This window comes from Channa argus, chromosome 20 (assembly GCF_033026475.1).
Source record: "Channa argus isolate prfri chromosome 20, Channa argus male v1.0, whole genome shotgun sequence".
Taxonomy (NCBI): Eukaryota; Metazoa; Chordata; class Actinopteri; order Anabantiformes; family Channidae; genus Channa; species Channa argus.
Genome location: NC_090216.1, coordinates 11,515,397 through 11,539,783, shown reverse-complemented (window position 1 = coordinate 11,539,783; position 24,387 = coordinate 11,515,397). Strand labels below are relative to the sequence as shown.

Genomic DNA, 24,387 nt, shown 5'->3' with positions numbered 1-24,387 from the left:
TGGGTTTCGCTGTGTAACTATATAATTAATTATAATTGTCAAGAATACCTGACATTTTAGGTTGTTCTTTATTGTTGTTCTTCTTAATTAGCTTTGTAAATAGGTTGCATTTAGGTTATGTTTTGAAAATGTAAGCATACAAGTACATATTTAATTTACAGACTGTCCCCATGAGTATTTTTTCAAAGATCCACAAGATTCATTTACTGTAAAAAATAAAGTACAAGCTGAACATGGGATAGTTCCATTTTGCCCCATAGCATTGTGAGCATGAAGGTAACAAAGTAGCCTTCCTACGTTAACAAAAAAAAGAAGGAAGTTTTCTTTAAAAAAAAAAAAAAAACACTAAATCTGAAACTCTACTGATACTTATTACTTATTACCAAATTCATTATTAAACTGGGTTTATGTCATCACGCAACAAATTACTGTATATGACATTCAGTAGTCTGATCTTAAAATTCAGTATTGGATTACAGCAAACTGTCTTTTTTTAAAAGCCAAACATATAAACAATAAATAACAATCATTGATGTGAGAAATCTCATCAGATTTCTATAAAGACTCTGGATGTTTCAGTTCCTAGGCATTAAATTAAACTTTTTTAAACAACAGCCTTTAATGTGTGCTATTACCTAAAGCCAGAAATAAGTGTCAAGCTACGGGCCTTTCTCTTCACATTACAGAGTAAAGACATTAGTCTCCTAAATCTGTCCTCATCCTGCTCCTGTCTAAAATGAGGTAACTCATTTGGAAATCTGGATGCTTATCTTGTAAAGAGATAAGAAGTAAATAAAATGTTTATTTATTGTGTTTTCATTATTTTGGTTTTGTTTTATGATTGTAACAGCATATTAGGTGTTATGGACAAATGTACAGAAATATTACATGATATGCCAAACAAGAAATGACTGAATAGACCTTTAACTGTACACTGCATATATGGGATCCTAAAAGCAAAGTTACAAAACAAGCATAACATTTCAAGTCATGTTAGGCTGGAGCTCTTACAATACTATAACACTAGCATTTTTGTCCCTTTAAACAAAGTTGTTTTTTTTATCACATTCTTTACGTTGGTGTGTAAACTATCAACATAAAGTGTCCAACAATGTCACAGTGGTAAAAAGCAAAAAAGTATTGAGTCTGTTTTGACAGAGAAAGTTACCAAAACGATGTTTGCACGGTACATACATTAATATTCACAAAAGACACAAGTAGAAACTGACGTTTGCTGTTGGATGGATTTTCCCCACAGTGTTGTGAAGTTTAGTTTTGTTTGGTCCAGAATACACAAAAATGGATGTTCATTAATATACTTATTTCTAACTTTTAAAAGATAACTGTGCACATAATGTTTTTTAGCCTTTATTGCTATTTTATTTACTAATCATTATTTTTTTCTTTTAATAACTTAGATTAACAATGTATCTTTTAAGCTAAAATTTGTATTCGACCCCATCAGCTAACCTGATGCATGCATCATAAACCATTGGTTTCACAAGACAAGAGGTCATTCTTTCTACATTCAAGTTCATTTTATGTTATTGCTGTTTTTGCATTATGTACAAGTCAAATGGAGGCTTTTATGCAATCAGCCCATAGCTAATGCTCTGCATTTTTAATCATCCAATCATCAACCTTTCTGCTACAAAATAGAAGGGATGGGGGAACGACAGCGTCGCAGTGGTCCAGGAGGTTCATAGGTTTCAAAGGGTGGGTTTGTGATAGGAGCAAGACGCAGCGCCGACCCAGCCATTCCCGATATGTTACTGAGGCTGCGCGATTTCTCGTAGCCTGAAGCTTTACGTAAATAATAGTTTAGTTTAGTTTTTATAATTAGCGATTGATATGTGATAGATTATGTGTTTTTGTTTGACATGTGCAAACCAAATAAAATAAAATCATAGTTGTAATGTTTGGGGAAATTATAGCATTTGTTTTATATATAAATAGATTGTTATACAGGTTAAACAGTATTGAAATATGACCATGAGTTTTAGGATGTTATAAGAAGCATTAAAACAAGAATGAAAAGAAGCACACATAAGTGAAGATAATAAATAAAGAATAACCCAGTGAAAATGTTGTCAAATCATAAATACATATAAAGGACAGAGAAGGACACACACAGACAAGACAGACACAGACAAGACAAAACAAGAAAATGCGAGTTATGATATGTCTTTTTTTTAAAACAGAAGAAGCAAACGATTCTTAAGATATAAATTATTTAAATACCTGTGGCCCATTGAATAAAGCACCCAACAATTTATCACATGAAGTGTAATGTTCAATAGTCAGGTGTTTTAGACAAGTATTTGGCCAAATTGTACACTTTAACACAAACATGTAGGAGAAAATATGGAGATATCATTGATTCAGTTGACCAAATGAAGTTTAAAGTAGAAAAGGAAATACCACTAATGAAATTAGAGGTATTAAGGTAGAATTGTCACTCATTATCCTTTATAAAACAGCTTGTCTTTCTTCTGTTTCCTGTAAACTTCAAATGGCCAACACAAAAATACTCCCCCTTCAACATGTAAAGAACTTTCTATCCCCCGGTAATCGCATCCTGTAATGGAGATTATTTCACATTTTGTGCACAGTGGGAAAAGACACACAGTGAAAAAGTGTAGTTTACTGAAAAAGTCCAACGAAGTTGTTTAAGTTAATGCTTGTTTCATGCAAAGTACTTGCAGTTCTGAAAATATGTTAACAATAACCAGTTTATTTGAGATATAACAAATTGTTATTTGTGTCTTTTCCGGCTGTGTTTATTTTGTGTGTGTGTGTGTGTGTAAAACACAGCATGCACACATGGAAATCCACCTGTACTGTGGGCAGCAGCCAGAGTAGTGCTGTGCTGACGGCGTGTTGTTGCATCAAGTGAAAAACACCATTGGTAGGTAGCGGTTATCCCCAACAATGGCTAGCTGACCTATGATGGCTGGAGTTTTATCATTTTTTTTAAGAAAGTATTACAATAAAACAAAATTGAATAGCACAAATTTGTAGTGCAGCAAAAAAATGAAGGATTGTGACAGATCTCAAACTCCAGCCATCACATGAGCAGAGAAAATACAAAAATGCCCAGTAGTACAGCATGACACCCTTTGTGCCTTCCTGCTGAAGTGAAATAATACAGCAGTATTGTGGTACACAGTGACCAACTTTACACATCATTCGAGCCAACCATAAAAAAAAATTCCTTTTTTAGTCTGACTAGCTCAGGCACATTAGTCTAATGGCAACTCAGTAAAACATTGATGAAATGTAGTTTCACTGTGTCACATTAAGATTTCTGACTAGATGTCTAGCCGATATATGGAGCTGTTTCACTCTCAAGTATTTTGATCACCCAATCAAGACAAACAGTTTCATCAGATCGCAGCCATATTCATATTTTTGATTCTTTCTTAATTATAGCTGAGGGACAGGTACAACATTGTGGTTTTACTGCAAAGCTACATCATTGCAAGTGATCACAGTAGGGAATAGTAAAAAATATTTTAAAGGAAGAGGTGGCTATCATAAATCTAGTATCATCATGTAAAAACTGTAGTAACTAATGCAGAACACCTAAAGTTGTAATCCTTAAGACTTTTTTACATTTTGATATAGCTTTTGAATATATCCAGCCATTGTAGTGACTCTTGTAATACAGCATATATTTATGTAATGTATTTTGACCTCACCACACTGTTTACTATGTAGTCATCCTGCTCCTTACTGCTAAAAGTGTGCAGCTAGTAAAACATGAGGTGACTGTGACAAAGATTTATTCACAAAACAAGATTTATTTCTACGTCCAATTTCTCATCAAAATCTAAATCTTAAGGATACAACTTTAACTTAACAAATTAATTTTTATTAATATATATTGTCCAACTGTTAGAAATGCAAATGCCAATTTGTAATAAAACACAGTATTTTTTTATTATCCAAATTAAAAACACATACGTGCTCAAAAAGACCAACTACTTTACTGTGTAGCCACTGCTTTACTTGTGTGCCATCTTTCATGTGACAAATGCCCTACGGATTTTAAGATCAGGGTTCAAAGGTAAAATAGAGGCAGCAACAAAAGTGTTTGAATCTACTGAGAATTCCCTTTGGATCTATTCTTTGTGCTTAGTAAAACCACTGAGAGTAGAGAGAAGAAGAAAAAAAGGAAAAACTGAGATTCCTACTCATAAAAGCTGTTCACAACTAAGCTAAATTACTAAAAATAAAGGCATCATTTACTCAACTCATTACTCAATTTTATCTTTAATGGTAGACCAGGTGCTTTGTATCATTTTTATTTGTTCCTTTTAAGTTTTGAATTAAAGAGATTGAAACACTTGTTAAGTGCAATATGACGAAATAAGGATTTAAAAAGGTTAGATGAAGCTAAAACTGAAAATAATGTAGACCACGCAGTTTATTTTTTCATTTTTGTGTATATATGCAGCATAAAATGAGTGGTTTGGGTCACTGCCAAATGCTGATTGGTAAACTGCTTTCGTTTTTTTATGTTTAAAGGCATTGCTTTATAAAATTTAAGACAGCAATGTTTTCAGAAATGGCAGCAGTTATACTGAATAACTAATCATGTTTGAGCCACTGCAGTCTGTCACGGTCTGCCAGCTATCATCTCTCTGTGCTAACTACTGTATTTACAACAACATCGACAGGGATTTGGCGCTCTGGGATTGTCTATCTGGGGAAATAGTGAGTTCGGCTGTCACTATATTCAGTGATGACATAATTCCTGCCCAAAGTCACACTTAATTTACACTACAAAGGGAGCACGTACCTACCTACAGTCAGAGTTTAGTTACACTTGCACTGCAGTGGCGGCCTGGGGATGGGATGGAGAATGAGTGTTAATCACAGAGGGAGAAAGTTATGGAAAGGGAAAACACAGAGGAACAAAGAGAGGAAACTGCAAATATTCTGCTTAGACTGTTTACCAAGGAAATAATCATGGAAAAAGAAAACAGATTGAACCAAAAACGTAATTATTCTTGTATGTACTGTATATATGTATATATGTGTATATAAAAGGCATCAAACTAATCAACGACTCTTATTGCTTGCTTTACATACCTCCTTTAATTTTATGAGCACTGACTTGACATGGAAACGCACGACTTGCTGATTGTACAGATTGTATTCTTAGCATGGTCACATACTGTATCACTCTCACAGGGGATCAATTGCTTATTAAAGATGATGTGATCTCCTCTTACCCATAATTAGGTGAACTGATCTCTTCATGACCATTACAGAAGCCACAATATGTCCATACAGTACAGTACATACAGTACCTGGGATGCTCTAAGGAAAATGAAATGACATGTAGTGATATCCTGCATCTTGTCAGCTGTATGTAGGTCACACAGACTAACATTTGCTACTCTTATTAAAGCTTTACTCCATTGATTATAATATACTTTTCATACATATTCATAAATATATAATATATGTTTATCGATACTGTACATACATTTTTTTAAAAGATTTATAAAGATAAAATCTGGCCTAGAGAAAAGAATATTTGCAGGTTGTTGTGATGAGGTAACAGAGTTCAAAACTGGTATTGTTACAGACATTAAAACATGCAATGGTGAACAACATGAGAACACTGACAAGTGTTACCACATAAAACACCCTTTCACACAAATACATTTATACAGGATGTTTAGAAGTTTGATTTCGAGGTCATATGTTGTGTTTATATAATAATTTATTTACACTGACAATCTATCCTAATAAATATGATATTTATGAACCGTTAACCAGGATAAATACAAGTGGAATGTAAAAAAAGAGTCCCTGAATCCCTGGCTGAATTAAACAGCATGTTTATAAATAGACTTAGTTTTAAAATGTATATAAATATATGTAAGTTGTGTGAGTCTTTAAATGAAAATTTAAATATCTATTCTCATTTTAGAAATTTGTTGGAATGGTTCACGTTATAGGATCGGTTGAATTTGGTACTGTATAATGAGATTTTTGTGAAATACTTCCTTCAAAAAAGGCCTGAACCAGTGAGATTTGTGTCATCTTTATGTTAATTTCACAGTTTTGTTGGCAGCTTCCATTATCATTCCAATTCATAAAAGACAAATACTATGATGGTAAAACTTAAAGGAGAAGAACAGGAAGAACACAGGGGAAGTCAAAACATCAAGAAACCAAACACAATTGTACAAAACTCAAATACATTAAGAACAGACCATAGCCACAAACAACAGGAAAATAAAAAAATATATATATATATACAACTTAACCCTAAGCACACTGAAAAAATAAAGCAATCACACTACAACACAAAAACGCAAATCTCTACAAAGGTACCAAATAAAACCTCAAAAATAATTTTACATTAGATGTACACACAATGTTAGAAATTCAGAACATAAATATGAACAAAAACCCAAGAAATAAAAGAAAAATCACGCACACATATTGTGAGAACCTGAAAAGAGAGATAGAAAGAAGGAAAGCCACAACCCAACGAGACAAAGATCCCTGAAGAAGGTTTAGACAGTGATTGGGAGGAGGGCAATCAAAGGGGTGATTGACCGTTTGACCTTCGTGAGCCATGCATTAGTTGTTAAGGGTGCGAAGTAAGTCAAAAGGCCAACAGTAAAAAAAAAAAATAGACACGAAGAAGCTAAATAGAGGCACAGGTATATTATGCATGTATCTACAAAATAAACCAAACTAAAGCATACGAGAATGGGTTTTGAAAGAGAATCCCTCTTTAAAAACAACAGGAGAATGAGGCTCTTCATAAATAGCCAGTGTGTTTCTTGATTTTTAGCACTGTTCATCTGTGTTAATTTATACAACTTCCTTTTTGGAGCCACCTGTTTATATATACATGCACTGGGTCAAACACCTGTCACAGGTTATCAAATGCTAGAGAATCGGGCCATCTATCAGAGCACCAGTGGATAAAAATAAACTTGGGCCATTATAAATCTCCAACCAAAATACATGTTTTACAGTGCACAACTGCCCTGTGACAAGCCCAAAACCCTCAACAGACTCCTGATCTGCTTTAAAGAGGGATATTTGTAGCACTGTAATTGCAGTTTATACATAAGAACCACGGAAACTGAAGCAATGTTGGGGACCTCCAAGTAAATGGCTTGGGCAGCTGAAGGTTTGCTTACCTTAGACAGCCTGTAGCTACTTTTCATTCACACGGGTCATAATGTTTGTTTGTCTCATCAGTAAGTGTTTCGGTCATCGAGTGCAGCGTCTAATCCTTTTTGATTTCTATCCAGGTCTCCACAATTCAAATACAAAAGGTCCTGAACTTTGGACTATGCTAGGCACTGAAAGCACAGTTAAATGGTCTAGGGAATAGTATTTCAGATCCATTCCACGCTCACAGCATAATAGTTTGTAAATGAGCATTGCAGTAACCGATTTATTAGTCAAGTGGTTTAGTTACTGGAATAGGATGTTAAGCGATAATGGTTTTAGGTTGACTGTTTGTTTTCAGCGTGGCATGTCTCAAAACGACTATCCCTTGACCTTGATGGCTCCCTGACCCCAGTACCTTAGGCCTTGGAAAGATGTTATACACCACTGCAATCAGTGTCACAGCCATGTGAAGTTATTGAGGCCAGCCAATTGATCTGACTTCAAATAAGATGCATGTAGAGGTAAGTATGTATCTAATTCTCACCTCATTCTACTACAAGAGTAGTATGTGCTATGATGTTTGCTATTCAGTTAACCTAAGCATGATTACATGCACATATTGTAAATACAAATATGAAGAGTTAGGTTTTTTTAAAGCAGAACATTTTCTACTGCAGTGTAGAGTTTTGTTTGCCAAGGTGGAGGTCCGTGGGGCACGGAGTAAATCAAATAAACACAGTTGAAGGGAAAAACAAAAATTAAGCCACACACGACAACACAAACACAACACTCAGACGGCATTGAGAGGACAGAGACACAGTGTATAACATGTAAGAATGAAAAAGCCCACATACACACGCGTGATATGACACAACCTGAAGAGAGAGACAACAACAACAACACAGAGGCACATCAGACAACAATGTGACCCACTGTTTCCGTTCAATCTTCTTCAGTGTATGTTTATTAGTTATTGACACAGGAAACGAAAACTGGGTTATTTTCACTTGAGCTGCCAAGACTGTTTAAACATGTGCACGTCATCATGGACGCGCTCTTACACAGACACATACCCACAAGTGTATAAATATTTGTGCATATTACTCATTATGGGTATATATCACACAGCAATGCCATTTGCTTTCTAGTTTCTTTTTAAACATCTTTACAAATGTACATTGAGTTTGTTGCTTTTTTATGCAATAGGTAGGATATTGTGCTGAGGTTAGGTTTCACAGGACAAAATCCCTCACAAATAAAGATGCCATTTCCTACCCAAAGCTTGACGTTTAGATTTAAACCTAACCATAGCTCAATCGTTTGCATCATGCCATATTCAAAATTGACAGCACACTTTTAAGGCACAGAGAAGACTCTTCATAGGTGACACTTCTGTAGAAAAACACTGTGGAAGTGGTGGTGTATATCTGTGATTTGAAGTCATGCATAGTGTGTGCAGTTGCAGCTGTGTTAAAGTGGGTGCTGCAATGGTGTAGAGTCATTTGTGCAATTGTAAAACATGCTACAGTACATCATCGAGAGATCAATATATCGATATGTTTTCAGATGACTAGGCTATGGGATTCTTTATTTTTAAATTTTGTCAGTGTTACCTCTGGTCTATGGTTTGATCCAGGAGGAGGTGGAGTTTGCATTGAGGTCCTGCTGTAACAGAGACCCTTCCATCTTATACCAATCCTCAGTCAGAGGGGAGTCTGGGCTGGGTGCCAGGGCTGCTGCCTCTACTTTGTTGTCAAAAGGGGGTGTTGAAAGTTTGGAGGGAGTGTGAGGGAGTGTTTTGGTGCAGGTTTGCGGCAGTGGTGGTGGTTGGATTGCAGTAGTAAATGAATGAAGGTGTCAGGTTTAATGAGCACAAATATAATGTACATGGGGTAAAAAGAAAGGAGGGAGTTCCAATTTTGCACAAAGGAAAACAAGAGGGGTAATGAGGGCATGGGTTTAAAGATGGGGCAGAGGGGGAAGGGAGTCAGGAGGGTCAATGTGGTGCAGGTTAGAGATGGTAAGTCATTGCAGATGGGAAGAGGCAGGCCAAAATCAAAAGGAGGATGTTAGGCAGGAGAGAGAGAGAAAAGAGAGAGAGAGAAACAGAAGTGACGAGAAGTAAATTAATGCATGGTAAACTGTCTGAGTCCAGAAAACAGAGAAAGACAGAGATCATTTATGAGCATGAATTCATGTGGCAGCATGTGGCACAGAACAAAATTCACAGACAATGCAGAAATATGGAAGACAGAACTGAGGCCACGAGAAGAGAAAAAGGAGTGGAGGGACAGAAAATCTTCTCTGACAGAAGAAATAAAATATGATAGCAAGCAGTGATGGAAACACAGACAACATGAATGTGAAGAGGTGGAAACAAATATAGCAGCAGAAGAGCTAAGTGTATATGCATGTGTTATAACTGTTAGACAGTGTATGTGTGTATGCTTTCCTGCTAGCTGTGATGTTGAGCTTCTATTTGTACTTGAGGCTTTAAAGGTCAGTTTCATGTCTGCTCTCCCATTCAACACATGTTTTCTAAATATCTTGTTCTAATAGACCTGTGTGGACTTCACATAGGTGAATCAGCAGCACACTGGCCATATAGAACATATGTTAATGTCGTGCCTGGCATCTTTCTGTGTGGACCTGTTTATGTAAGACGGGCATGTTTATGTATTCGTATCCTGGCGTGAAACGTACCTTTCCGCACATTCCCATCTGTGGCACGGAATTCCCTGGTGTTGAGCAGGAAGCAGGCGCGGTCCTGCTGGTAGCGTTCTCGGGTAGGTCCTCGTCCAATGGGGCTCCTCTCATCTGGGCTCAACACCTGGTCAATGGTGGGGCAGTCTTCATTAGCCAAGGCAGCCGAGGCTGCATCCCCATTCTGCTTAGAATCTATAAGAATAGTGAAGTAGAAACACAGAGAAGATGGCTTTTATCAGAAAACTATTGAGAACAGTCTGTGGTGAGTAATGCTTTCAAGCATACATGTGTATTAGTTTGTGTCACCAATGAGTTCATAACAATACAATTGTTTTATTTACAGGTTGGTAATTTTAGCTCTGTTAAAAGACACAAAGCTGGGAGAATAGCTGAGAAATAGGATTATTAACAGAAAATGATGATACGATACGATGTTAAGTTTTTAAATCACTGAAACCTGATAAAGACCAGTGCTAAAGCAATTTCTTCAATGATGACTTTGGGGAAACATCAACAATGGTTTGCAAATATAGCACCTAAGGCTGTTCTCTATTTATTCTGATTCTATAAATGTTCATTAGCTGTTAATCAGACAAACACATCATCTTGCTAATTGTAACTTGCTACATTCTAAAAGGCAAATATTTATTCAAATGCAATAAATATAATCTTTAAATCGGGCCTTCAAATATGTGCATTAATCACCAGACATGACCATTACAGACAATACAAACATTTTCACTGAGACATTCTGACAAAATACCACATGTCATTGAGCAAGTATGTTATTCTGTATGAGCATGTAGTGGTGATACTATGAGGAACTCTTGGAGCCAGACAAAATGTTGCTTCCTGCTACAAAAATCTACTAACATGACCTACAAGAAACCTTTTAGCCTTGAAGAGAGCCAAGCAGACAGGATGTAGTAAAAGCACCGATGAAACCAATATTTTCTGGCTCACTGATGACTAAGGCAATAAAGTAATACATTAAATATACATTATTGCTGCATGTAACTGATGGTGGATGCTGCAGCGGCATGTAAAGAGCCATGAACTCTCTTCCTGATTGTAAGGCTAATGGCAGAGACAAATATGTGAAGTCAGCACCAAAGTGAGATGCTTTAGACTGTTTTAAAGGATAATTGACATAATTTTCCTTAAACACTGTTTGGTCTGTGTTCTTCATTGACAGATGAGTTCCTTAAGGCAACAGCAGACCTATCAGAGGATCATACATTAAACGCGAGTTCTGATGGCCCATTGATTTATCCAAGGTGGATTCAGATTCAACTACATACTACTCCCGCTGCTTTATTTATTTATTTATTTTTGACAATTTGGCATTACCGCGTGTGTATGTGTGCACCTAGAACTACTGTCAAAGTAGTAAAGTTATGGTAAATTCATATTTCTCAGAAGAATGCTGGTTAGTTTTAACCAATTTGCTTTGACTGTAAAACTTTAACAAAACAACTTGAACATTAGTCAACATTAAAAAAATGTCGCATATAATTCTTCATGCTCATAGCTTTTTTTTTTCTAGCTGTTAATATTTTGCAAGGGTCTTAACATGAAAAACTAAAGATCTCACCTCTGTTAATCTCTATAATTTCTTCTTGGGCAAGTGGACAATCACCCCCTAATCCTCCAGATCCCATCACTCCACCTAGGACATTTCCTAAGATCCTTTGTGGTGACGCTGTAGCCATTGCCAGGGCATCTGGCTTGCAATAGTTGGGGGACCCTGGTTGGGGTGCTCTGGGGATATGTTTGTTCTTCTTTTTGGGCAGCTTTTGTTTGGCCATGGCCAGAGAGTAGTACATGCCGAAGTTGTTGACAATGACTGGTACTGGCATAGCAATGGTCAGCACACCAGCCAAGGCACACAGCGCACCCACCAACATCCCTGACCACGTCTCCGGGTACATATCTCCATAGCCCAGTGTGGTCATAGTCACAACAGCCCACCAAAATCCAATTGGGATATTCTTGAAGTTGGTGTGGGCACTGGCCGTTGGGTCATCTGGATCTGCACCAATTCTTTCAGCATAGTAGATCATTGTGGCAAAGATGAGGACACCAAGGGCTAAGAAGATGATGAGCAGGAGGAATTCATTGGTGCTGGCACGAAGGGTATGGCCAAGGACACGGAGACCCACAAAGTGGCGGGTGAGCTTGAAGATTCGGAGGATACGGACAAATCGGACAACACGGAGGAAGCCCAGGACATCCTTGGCAGCTTTGGAGGACAGGCCACTCAGGCCCACCTCCAGATAGAAGGGCAAGATGGCGACAAAGTCAATGATGTTGAGGGTGCTTTTGAAGAATTCAAATTTATCTGGGCAGAAGGTTACTCGCAGCAGGACTTCTATGGTGAACCAAATGACGCACACACCCTCCACGTATGTCAACCAGCTGTCAGTCACCACCTCGTATGCTATCTCCTCACGGGTCGTGTTGCCCACCGTGATGTTCTCTGTCTTGTTGATGATGGTGTTGAAGGCCTCATGAGTCTCCATGCAAAAAGTGGAGATGGAGATGAGAATGAAGAATAGGGAGCCAAATGCCACATACTGAAAGAAAGGAAGATAGCAGCAAACAGAAATAAAGAGAGGAAGAGAAAGCAGAAAAAGAGAGAAGGAGACAGAGTAAGTTGCAAATCAGGAAAATCCACCAAGGCAAAGAGAACCCAAAAAAGCATAAAGAAAAACTACAGCATTGGAGCAGTTTGAAACCTTAAGCCAACAGCAGAGGAAGACAACAGTACAAATCTACTGTATTAAAGTGGGCGAACTGTATAGAAAATGTCAGTGAGGTCTTTGTGCTATTGGCCCATGGATTTTACACCCGAACTGGATTTGTATGGGCAGCCCTGTAACAGAGGGTGGGCAAGTGAACCTTCCTTGCAAAGGACCTCAGCACAATTTGACGCATTGTGAGTCCAAGGTCAATTAGACTCATTAGGTCTAAGCAAATTACATCTGAGAGACATAAATGATTGTTATTGTCAAGAGTGAAACCATAAAAAAATGAGCTAGCATTTTCACGTCCTTTGAAAAAAGATGAACTACTGTTCAAATTAGAAAATGGTTATACATATTTAAAAATGTCTGATTTTAATATGTATCTTTCAGTTTTAACTGTATAATGCACTAATGTTAAATTTGAAGCATATTAATTTGAAGCAAATACATCTAAACATCCTCTTGCCCAAGAAGCTAAGACCTGGATCTCAAACCAAACATCTAATAGTTCTGGCTCTGAGAGAAGTGCATAAGCAAAATTACAATGCATTATTGTAAGCAAAAATCCATAACAAATCATGATGCTACTAATTTGGAGTAGTAAGCTAGACAGAAGACAGAATAGGATAGAGGGATGAAAAAGAAATAGAACTGTAAAGTATGGAGATAAATAAATAACTGATTTGTTTGCTGTAGTCCAGTAAACAAGTGAGAAATCCCACACTTAAGTCAGCTCACTGTGATCTGTGTTGTAAGTGTCAAAACATGATTTGGTCGAAGTTGAGCTGCAGTTTTACAGGTGTAGAATATGATGTCAGACCCTGCAAATCAACAGTTCACTTAAAAAAGGTTAGAGCTTTTATTTTTAATGGACAGAAAGTCTATCAACACTGATACAGTTTTTACATGCACAACACACAACAATAGCACCTGCTCTTTCACTTGATTGATGGTCTAAGCAAGCTGAAGTGCTTCAGGTAATATTAACATCATATCATTATTTGAGCTGTCTGTTTAAATTAAACTTTAATTTTTTTTGATCTGCAACATTGAAGTTTTATATAATATGAATTAATAGCACAAACACAAGATGTCTGAATGAAATCCTGCCCAGCTCCATGTGTGCTTGTTCACTTCCAAAACTTCCTGCCCTCGGGGTGAAATTCCTGGACAGAAAGCCAAATTTCAGCTAAGTAATCCCACCACAGAGATGTCTGTAGCTTTGTCACCGGGTTTGTTTTTTCACTTTTCTCATATTTTCAAAGGAACTTTCTGCAAGCTTTATATGTCCCCGTTCAGATTATTCTACTGTAGCCCATTCAGTGGTCACTGATTCAGTTACTGTAGCGTGATAACACCAGTATGTGTGTGTGTGTGTGTGTGTGTGTGGTCACTGCGCAATCTTTCCCTGTTGAGGTCCATTCCTACAAGCCTGGCAGCATATTTATAGATGCAGTACACTTTGGGCTTTATCAACTAAATAATAAAACACAGACAGTGCCTGAAGAGCAAAAGAGAAAGGTAATTCAAACTTGAGTGGGGTCCATATATATAAGAAGCCTGAGTGCCTTTAGTGTATTGTGTGTGTCACCATGTTTTTTGGACGTTATGCACTTACGTAATATCAAGAACAACATAGACGAGGAATCCTTATAGCCAAGCAAATGGAGGGGACCAGTTTGGGATATTTTTCTTGAAAGCTCTTGCTTCCCTCTCCCAGTTTTTCTTTGAATTGAAAATTGGATGAGAGCCTACACATATTTTCGTGCCTTCGTGACAGAAACAGACTAAGCAGAAAACACAGGACTCTGAGCCAATGTATTTATTGAGGAAATTAGCTGACAAGCATTTAGGAAAAGGAATGACCTTCCAGGAAAGTCAGGCATGGAACAGAAGTCAATGTCCAATCAGTTGTTATTACACTGTATGTAGGACATAATGTAAATAGAAACTGCTATTCAATTTTTTTTTAAAGAGATCAATTCATAACATTAATATAAAGCCATTTTCCTCCCCCTCTCATCTCTTGCCCTCTCCCCCATTGCTCTTCATCTCTTTTTCCTACCTCCTCTACGTTTCTCACTAGTTGGTGTCTGACCTACTTTCTCAAATTGCTGCATTGCTCCCCCCTCTGTATCATAAACACACACACACGCACATTGAGGTTCTCAGTCCCCCTCCTACTGTACCTCTACCTCCATACTAGCCCCCTGTCCCAGGGAAGCAGAACTAGCAGGCACTGATCAGGCAGCTCTGTGGCTCATTGGCTGAGCACCAGAAAATCTTAACATGTACAAAATCAGCAACATTTAAAGTTTGCTTATTTTTTATTATTATGGTCCCATTATTTTTTTTATTTATTATTGTAAAAATACTATTACAATCAAAATGATTCTTTACAATGACATTAATGCTGTACAGTAATATAAAAAGATCAGCACATATAATAAGAAATCTGTCCTGTTGCACTGATTTTTGAATGCTGTTACCACACATGCACAAACAAAAACCACACACAGAGTACAAAACACATAAAAAGTGGCAAAACTGCAGTTACATCATATCTTCTATGTAGGCTACACAGGTGGAGACACAGGAGGGGGTGGACCGGGAGAGGGAGACCAGACGATGTGGATCCATGCGTATAGAAGCACAAAGGAAGAAGTTGAAGCAGTCCAACAGAAAGGACAGAGTGTGGTAAAAGTAAGGAAAGGCGAGGACCGAATGCCAAAATAGTGAGTGAACTACAAAGCCTGACAGAGGAGAGCTGAGATTCACTAAGCTAAACTGCAATCGCTCATCGTTCTGATGATCTCAACGTGATGTGACTGTGTCATAAAAAGGGAACTTTTAAAAGGACAAGGAAGACAAAGACAACACGTCAGAAATGATGCTGAGAAGAATTGAAAGAAAGAGAAGGAACGCTATCAGGAGATTGATGGCTAATAGAAAATGACAGGCCTGAGCCCCAAAGCAACTTCTGTCAACAATAGAGGAAGTTCTGTGTGTATTTAGTTTTTATCTCAGTCTGTAAAAAATAAAATTATTGTAATCTTGATTTCTGCAGGACCTTGCAATGAATAAGTTGGACTAAAAGCTGATTAGTTGTATTATAAGTCACCCAGAAAGAATACAGAATAAGCTGCAGTGATGTACCAGACATTACAAAAGCAAAGGCCTTAAGATTGTTCTCATAATATAATTTTTAAAAAATTCTTTAGTAAATTTGTCTGCTGACCTGATTGTGTACAACCAAAAACAGTGTCTTAGGCTGAGCTGACAGTAAATGGGAACCAGAGTTTTAATAAAGTTAAAGCTACATTAAAATAACTGTAGCTAAGCATATTGTTCATAAGGTTCATCATTCACTTTCTAAACAGAGCAGATTAGTTCGAACTTTGTCCCCACCACAGATTTTATGTCTTCCTGCAAGAAAATGATTTGTGAGACCATCCAAGTCAGCTCCAAAGATGAGAAAATATAGGCAAACAAGGTTAAAATGGAAGAGAAAACATAAAACCGGCTATTTAGCTGATGAAATATGCAAAATAAAGGAGTTGAGCTACAGTGTTGATTGGATTTATGCAGACCCTTGTTTAATTTTATATTCTATATAAAATAAATGCAATTTGCACATGTTTTCTTAAATAAACACAGCAATGAACCTTGAACTATTGTTTTTTACTCAGACATAAAACAATTAACATAAGCCCACACCACAGCAGCATTTTCTGTCTCTTCTTGTTAAGCTGGTGCAGTAAAAATACAGTCAGGGCACATTAGATTTGTGATGCAACTGCAAACCCTCTACTGATTTGTGGATCTCTTTCTCTAAATCTACCTTTGGTGTTGGGTGTTTTTACAGATGGGGAAATCTTATACACACAGGAAATACCGCATCTTTCTTTTGATCTCAAAAACAGATAGTGAAATACAAAACGTGTTCCTGAACAACAAATGCAGGGAAGGTTTGACTTGACAGTGACAGCTTAAACAAAAAGTCAAACCATCACTCAGGTATGAGAAGGGCAAAATTAAATATGGGTCACACTTAATGTTGACGTGCTAAGTGCAGCTTTACTCTATTTGCTGCAATTAATTTGCCTGTGCAATCATTAAATTAACAATACAATACTGGTGTAGATATTTATGGTTTCTGTAATTAAATCAAACAGTGTTTCAAGATGGCAGAGCACAGAGGATTACACTAGATCTGAACATCAAATCAATATTGATCAATCCATCATAGCAGCTAGTCTTCTTTGAATACGCAGCAGCATACCAAGCAGAGATCTGTGTGCGTGTGTGTGTGTTTGTGTGTGTGTGTGTGTGTGTGTAGAGGGATTTTAAAAATCTCCAACTGCTTGAACATTTATAAACTGTTCTCAAAGCATAACTTTATGTTGTATTTAAGTGTGGACAAGTCAGTGCGTGTACTGTATGTGCCTATGTATACAAGTGTTGGCCTTAGTGCCTGGCACAAGTGTCTGTGTGTGTGTGTGTGTGTGTGTGTGTGTGTGTGTGTGTGTGTGTGTGTGTGTGTGTGTGTGTGTGTGTGTGTCTGTGTGGATATGACTCACAATGTGAGAGAGACCGCCTATGGGGTTAGGAGATGTGTGCACACACTTGATGATCGCCGATAGCGAGTGGTTGGTAGCCACATGAGCTCTGCAGTGAGGTGTTATAGAGGGATGAGACAGAGGAAAAGAAAGAGGTAGAGGAAGATGATAAAAGGAAGTGTAGCACTTCACACTTATTTATCTCCTCAGGCACTTGTCTCTGCTTTCTCCCTTCATCCTTCTTCTCACTGCAACACCAAGGTATGTATGCGCACGTGGTCTGGCCTGCACAGTCATATTAGTGCTCTAAATATAGTGTTCAGAGGCACCCTGTAATCATTGTGAGAATCCTAATACATTAAATTCCCTACAGTAAAGCTACCAAGTGTGGTACCTTCAGCCAAATGACCTTCAAGGCCCAAAAGGGACTCTCTCATTCTGTAGACCCCTAGATTAGATTTGGAAAGATCATCAAAATAAATTTAAAAGAGCAGGAGTCAGAGACGGGGAGGGAAAGGAAGCGAAGTAAATGAGAAAGGGCCATTGAGAGAGAAGGACAGAGAGAGGGAGCGAGAGAGTGCAACTGTGAAAGGAAGTTGACGATAGAGCGTGATAGATTGTGTTTCAACGGATGAATGTGGAGTGGAGGAATGAAAGGAAATGAGATGGAAAGACAAGGAGAGAAGAGGAGACAATGATGTGAAGCTCACCAATTGGGGGTAGAGGGTTGGGGGCAGCATCAAGAGAGTAAGAGTGCAATAAGGAGATAGAGGAGAAGAATGGAGGAGGTGTTGGGAGAGCATGAATGTTAGTGATATAACAGAGCAAAGATTGTTGGAGGTGATATTAGCACTACAGGCGTTTTTGCATGCACGGCGGTGTGCTGCGCTCTTCCTTAACGGGACCCTAGTGGCGCTGTGTTTACTGCGGCACCATCGAGAAGGGCTTTATCATTACAGTATTACCACAGCCCTGCCTGGCTCTCTGTCACCATGACAACCACTGCGTTAGCCTCTGCTTTCAGGCACCAAGGACAGGACTAAGCCAAACACTGCTCCTACAGCTGGAGTAGCAGGGCTGAATGTAGAAGAGCAAGAGCCAAATTGTGATTGTTCAGTCTGGCTGCTGACTGTTCAGTGACAGATTTGACATTTTTCAGTTCAGGGGTAAGTGACCTTGACAGAAATGCAAAGACAAATGAAGGATTTCTTTTCTTTTGTTCCATGTCCATTCATAGTGATGTTTAATCAGCAACAGTAAGACGAACAGCACTTGGTAAGACGTGGAACGTGCAGTCGTTCCCAGAGGGCAAAGCAAATGGACAACAACTGCTGCATAGTCAGCAACGATAAAAAGACATTGAAGGATGATCTGAGCTCTGCACGTGAATGAGGCATGAAAAATGAACATTTAAACTTTGTAAAATACAGAACATTCTCCTGGAAGTCAAAGCAAGCAGTGAGTTAGACTGGGTGATTAATCTATTATCTTAGCAGAAAGACTGGCCATCACTCAGAGATTTGCAAAGTGGCCGCTCGGCGTGCAGTGTGAGTATAACCTTGGCTAAGGCACAGGACCATCAATGCGGTTATATTCTGACAAACACTGCAGAAAAATGTTGGAATTGATGGATCTGCTACTTGAGAGAATACAAAAAGACATGAACCTAAGAGTCAGACACTTTTGGTCAAAACAAAAAGGACTAAAATGTCAAAAGAGAGGAAGCTCCCTTCAGAGACATGGTGTGGGAAATAAGCACCAAAACTCAGTGGAAGGGCTTAGAGAGGGAAGGAGAGGTCTTCCCATTTTTAAGGTTCTGTTTGTTTCTACATGTTAAATTATGGATTACGTTACTGGCTTTTAGCCGTTTGTGACTCTCAGTGTCCAGGTGTCCTCATGTGAGTTTAAGTTCTGCTGCCAAGGTCCATACAATGTTTGTGAATATTAACGCCAGCTACACTGTTCAGACCGTGCACAGTTAACGTCACACAGACAACCACAACATGTGCTTCACTTTACAACTGCAGTAAACTATGACTTTCATTAATTTGATGAATTATATAAACATACGTGAAAAAAGGGGGCATGGTGGTTCAATGGGTAGAGCATCGGGTTGAGATGCAGAAGGCTGGGGAATCGAATCCCACCCCACCAGGTGTGGCCACCTTGGTGCCGGTCCCAAGCCAGAATAAAATGGTAGGGATGCTGCAGGAAGGGCATCCGGTGTAAAAAAAACTCCAAATCAAACTGCCAAATCAACGTGCGGAACAGGTTTTGCTGTGATGACCCCTGAAGGGACAAGCAGAAAGCCGTTGATCTTTGATACAAACATACAAGATAATTCTGTGGCTTAGATGTTGAAGTAATCTGAACTGCAACATCCACAGTGGAAGATCAAGCAAAACCTCATCTTTTCTTTCATGTCATATCATCTCTATCAAATTGAAGGAAGACTTTGGACATTTTTAGAAACACACTTGTTCTCCCTGTTGCCAGAAGTTAGATAGGCTGAATTGTACTACACATTTAAAGGCCGCTACACACTTAGCTTGGCCTCCTGGATAAGAATTATTCCAGCACATACATGATTTTTTGACCTGTTTCACATGTAACTCTCTGTATCCAAAAGGTCAACGAAAAAATAATTTCAAAATGTTGATGTTTCCTTCAAATTTAAGGTGTATGTATCAGCATGTTTTTAACAGTTTTACCTGACACAGTAGCAGAAACAAATAATTATCAAAATAAAGAGATAATTCTAAGAGAAAACTTTTTAATCAGTAGATAATTTCAGGACTTAATCAGTTGCATTCCTGCTCTTTGTTGAGAGTGTTGGCTCTATCATTAAGACCAGTTTAGATTTTAAGATGCACTGATCCAAAGAAGTATCAAACTCATGTGACTCTTTCTTCCCCTCTAGGCCTCTTCCTGTCCCAGAGGAACTGCAGTCATGTCACAAAAGAAAATGCAAGCAAAATAGTTGGAGGACGCTGGTGTCCAGGACAGGTAGTTAAAGCAGTGAGGAGCATCATATTGTGGCATCTGCCTGTGCTGCTTGGCTGCATATGCACAAAAATTGTTGTCATATGCTATGAGAGTTTTATACTGTGTGTACGTATAAGCCTTATCGAACAAATGAATGCAGGAGAAGATGAAGGAGGAGGAGCGATTGAGGTTGGATGGAGGTTGACCTTAGAGATATAATTAGCTCCTGCTTTGGGTAATCCTTGTGTAGAATTTATTTTCTGAGAGCTGGAAACACTCTCTGAGGTGAATGCTCTTGGAAGTGATCCTGGTAACATTTCAATCACAACACAGACATCTGTTTCAGAGATTCCCTGAATGACTCAACTCCTTGACACACTACTGTTAAATCAGTAAGCTGTCTCTCATTCTTTCATACACACACACACACACATACACATCTGCTTCGATATGTTACAGTGCCGTATCTGCTCTGCAGCGTTCAGGTCCCCTCCATTTCGTTCACACTGCAGTCCTGTCAAACGTTTCTGAACATTGTGTGGAGGTGAGTGAACTGTACACGTGTCTGCTCCCTCTCTCCTGCTTTGTATTCACTCCAGATTACTGCAGCATAGCATGTGCGTTTGTCCTTGCAACACAGCTCCTCTCATTCTCAGTCGATACTCCTCTTTTTTCTCCCCCTTCTCACCCCTTTCTCCATCTGTCCTCTCCTGTCCTAGTTGTATTGTCCGAGACACATAAAGCAAGTCACTGTTTTATTAGCTGTGATGACCTATTACCTCTCTGTTCCTTGTTCCAACCCCTCTTCTGTCTTCTTTGCTCTGTGCTTCAGTAATTGTCCATAATCTACCTCATTCCTCCATCGTAAAAGAGAAAAAGAAACATCATGGGAATGTATAAAGCTGCTCGGGGTTTTAGAAATATAGTTGTGAAGTTACTGAACATTCAAATCTCATCAAAGCTGCACAGGACAATTCTGAAACACTCCCAAATCAGATTTCTAGACTTTTATAGGTTACATTTCCTTTCAAAGTGGTCATTCAACTGTACACACACTCCACCTCCACTTCACTGCTACTTGGACAGGAGGGACAGTCACAAGGAAGCAGATGGTCGCACAGGAATTGTCCCAGTGACGCCCTCCAATGTCATATTCCAGAGAAATGAGAAGGGATCCAGTTTGTAGTGCTAAAGGATGACGACACTCTACCAACCCTGGACACACGCTCAAAAAACTGTATTGAAACAGATGTATTGATGCAGCAGATTTGTTCTGCAATACGTTTCATAAACAGTTACTGCTTTAATACTTAGCTGGTTTTCTTAAAGCTCTCTCACTACAAATGTAACCTTTTTGTTTTTCAAACTAAATAAGACATTAACAAAACTAAAAAATTCAAAAAAGAGCTAAATCTGTTTATTGATTTAATGAGCAAATCAATCTGCAAGTATTTTGATAAACTAATAATTGTAATGTCAAAGATAATATAGTTTCACATTGTGAGGATGTGCTGCGGTACTTTGTGTCATATGATAATTAACTGCATGTTTTTGTTTCATAAAGATTTTATTTTAAGAAATATTAGTGGCCATTTGTCGTATATTCTGACATTACAATTAATAAAACATTGTTAATGAAACCGTGAAAATAATCTGAGAATTCAATTGATAAAAATAACGTTAGTTGAAGTAAAGACGAAATAATAAAAAAAAATTGCAAATTGCTTTTTCTGATATGACATTTAATTGTAAAAATATTTTTTTAAACAATATTCAAACATTTGTGGGATAATTGTTTATAATTGTGAACAATTATCTGATTAATCAATTAGCAAATTAGTAGAACAAAGACATTTTACAATTGTTCATCTGATTAGGTAAAGCCTGATTAGGTAAAGATGTACAATAGTTGATGTACGATGACAGGATGCTATATTTCCCTCGGCTTGATAAATAAAATGTATAATCCTTGGAGTTATTAAAGGTTGTCTAGATAAAACAATCTTTTTGAAGGAGTCACCCACCTGACTATCTGCCATTTTATTAATTAAAAACGGATTGATTAAAACTTGCTGATTAGTCAATAATGAAAATATTTTAGTTTTTTACCATAAAAAGAATTTACAAAAAGCATGTGTACAGTTGAACCTGTCAGCGGATTAACATTCAGATATTGATCTAGGTCTTAGTAAAATGCGTGTATTTCGGACATGTATGTATGTATGACGGTGATCTGCAGGGTTACATATGAGAAATGACGTGATTTATCGGCGTTCTGTAAGTGTGAGTGCGTAGCTGAATGGTTTATGGGCAGTTACACTCACAGCGTATGGGCCAGTGTGTAAAGGTGAGTGCGCTGAGAGTGATTTATTCTGAGCCAGGTGTTTGACAGGGTCAAATGTAAGATGCATGTTGTAATGGAAGTGGGTAAATGTGTTTCTATAACACGTTAAGTCTTTTTTTAGTCACAGTTATGTGCTGGATATTGCTCTTGAATAATTGACTGTCTTGATGCGGTGAAAGGACATTTGATTCAGCAGGCAATTAAAGACACTTTCTGTCTTAGTATGAGCACACTGTTCCTTGTTTGTTTACATATACATGTGCTTATGTGTGTGGCACTTTGTGCAACTAAACTACACAATACACTGCCCTCTTGTGCTTTTTGACGAGATTTGCCCCATTTAGGGAATTCAGAGTCCCACCACTGTAATCGGCTCTGGCACAGTGTGAGCACTCCACCATGCCAGCGTCCTGAATTGTTTCAATTCCAGAGCATAAGAGCAACGTGTCCAGGATTTACCACAAGGTCCAGCTAATTGACTGTCTGCACAGCGGTGTGTAGTGCTGAATCAGCACTTAACCAGCATGGCTAAATGGGCCAAGTAAGAGAGAGAGAGGAAGAGAAAAGACCTCTGAGAAGGACATAAGGAGAAGAGGAAGAAGAAAGATGATTATTATTAAAAATGTAATATGGTCTTTAAAAGGTCCAAATCAAACAGTGACTTCTTTCTGGAGTGGTTTTTGCTTATTCAACACTGAGAGCCCGTCCTTGTTATGAGACATCAAGCTTCTATCCAGTAATGCTTCGCCAACAGACAGTGCTCAAGTTACAAGGCAGCAAGGGGAGGTACAGTGACTTCAGAAAATGCAAACACAACATGAGAAGTCCTGTGGTACAAAACCTTGTCAGGGAAAATCCAAACAGAATATGATACATTTACCACCTGCATTCAGCAGCTCCAGCTTGAGGTTTACTTTTATTAACTTGGTTACCACATAAGAAGACCTTCCGTCATCCTATTTTACTTTATAAAGACAGGTTTGGTGCTTTAGTTATTATCAGACTGGAATGTCCACAATATTGCTATATTATAAATATTGCTTCTGTGCTGAATGATCATAACAACAGTCTCATCCTCTCAACAGAAATGGAGGGATGGATTTGCCACCACTAAATGAAATTAAGACCTCCTTTCCCTTTTTTCACTATTTTCAGATGGAGCCCACTGGGAGAGGAAAAAAAACAGAAATGGGCCTTTCAGCAGGCTTGGGGTTTTCAATGGACAACTTGGAACATGGAAACCTCTGTGCAGTTAAGACCTTTCAACTTACAAAAGAGCACTTGTTGTTACTTTTTTAAATTAACAAGAAATTATCTCAGTTTCACATCATTGCTGACACTAGGACACTGAAAGTTGGAGGTTTCAGGACAATAGTAGTGTTAGCCGTGATGTTTACTGTTCCTAAATTGTACAGGGCACACAGAACAGACAGGACTGCTCAAATAATTCAGTCACCTTTCCCTTAATTCTCAATGAGCTCAGACCAGGAATGAGAGGTACTGTACAAGGAACTACATGGCTCCACAACAAACAACACTAGTCAGAGACTATTCAAAATCAAAAATGACCTAGTCTACAGTAGAAATGAGTGTATTAATACTGGTTTGATTAGGACAGCCTACTTTATTGAAAAGAAAAGGTACAACCATTCAGAAACAGGTGTTTAAAGTGAACAGTTGGATAATTAAACCTTTCTTTCCCCTTAAATTGTGATGCTACACCTGAAAAAATGGTAACGTCACCCAAACCCTGCCCCAGCAACTCAATACCATACCTATATATAAACACCCATCGGTACATCTTTGTTTTCATTTTGTGTCCAGTCCAGTGATTTTCCATCCAGAGATGACCTGTTCTGAGGCCGTCCTGTGCAGTGGCAGGTCACATTTG

The 24,387-nt window shown here is 38.2% G+C and overlaps 1 protein-coding gene across 16 annotated transcripts in view; it reads right to left on the bottom strand.

Moving 5' to 3' along the window:
• Positions 1 to 24,387, bottom strand: part of kcnc3b (potassium voltage-gated channel, Shaw-related subfamily, member 3b) — a 42,871-nt gene that overhangs the window by 6,461 nt on the left and 12,023 nt on the right. For 2 of the 16 annotated variants that reach the window (XR_010911906.1, XM_067489392.1), the window contains exons 3-7: positions 19,238 to 19,456; positions 11,456 to 12,437; positions 9,859 to 10,053; positions 8,010 to 8,030; positions 1 to 1,803 (exon numbers count right to left, since the gene is read on the bottom strand). The exon at positions 1 to 1,803 is cut by the window's left edge. Coding sequence is in view for 14 of the 16 variants with exons in the window: in XM_067489392.1 (XP_067345493.1) it covers positions 1,649 to 1,803; positions 8,010 to 8,030; positions 9,859 to 10,053; positions 11,456 to 12,437; positions 19,238 to 19,456 (1,572 nt within the window). In the remaining 2 variants the exon portion in view is untranslated. Of the gene's footprint in view, positions 1,804 to 4,808; positions 8,031 to 8,768; positions 8,901 to 9,858; positions 10,054 to 11,455; positions 12,438 to 19,237; positions 19,457 to 24,387 lie in introns of those variants that run through there. The other 14 variants (XM_067489401.1, XM_067489403.1, XM_067489391.1 and 11 more) reach the window with 12 other exon arrangements.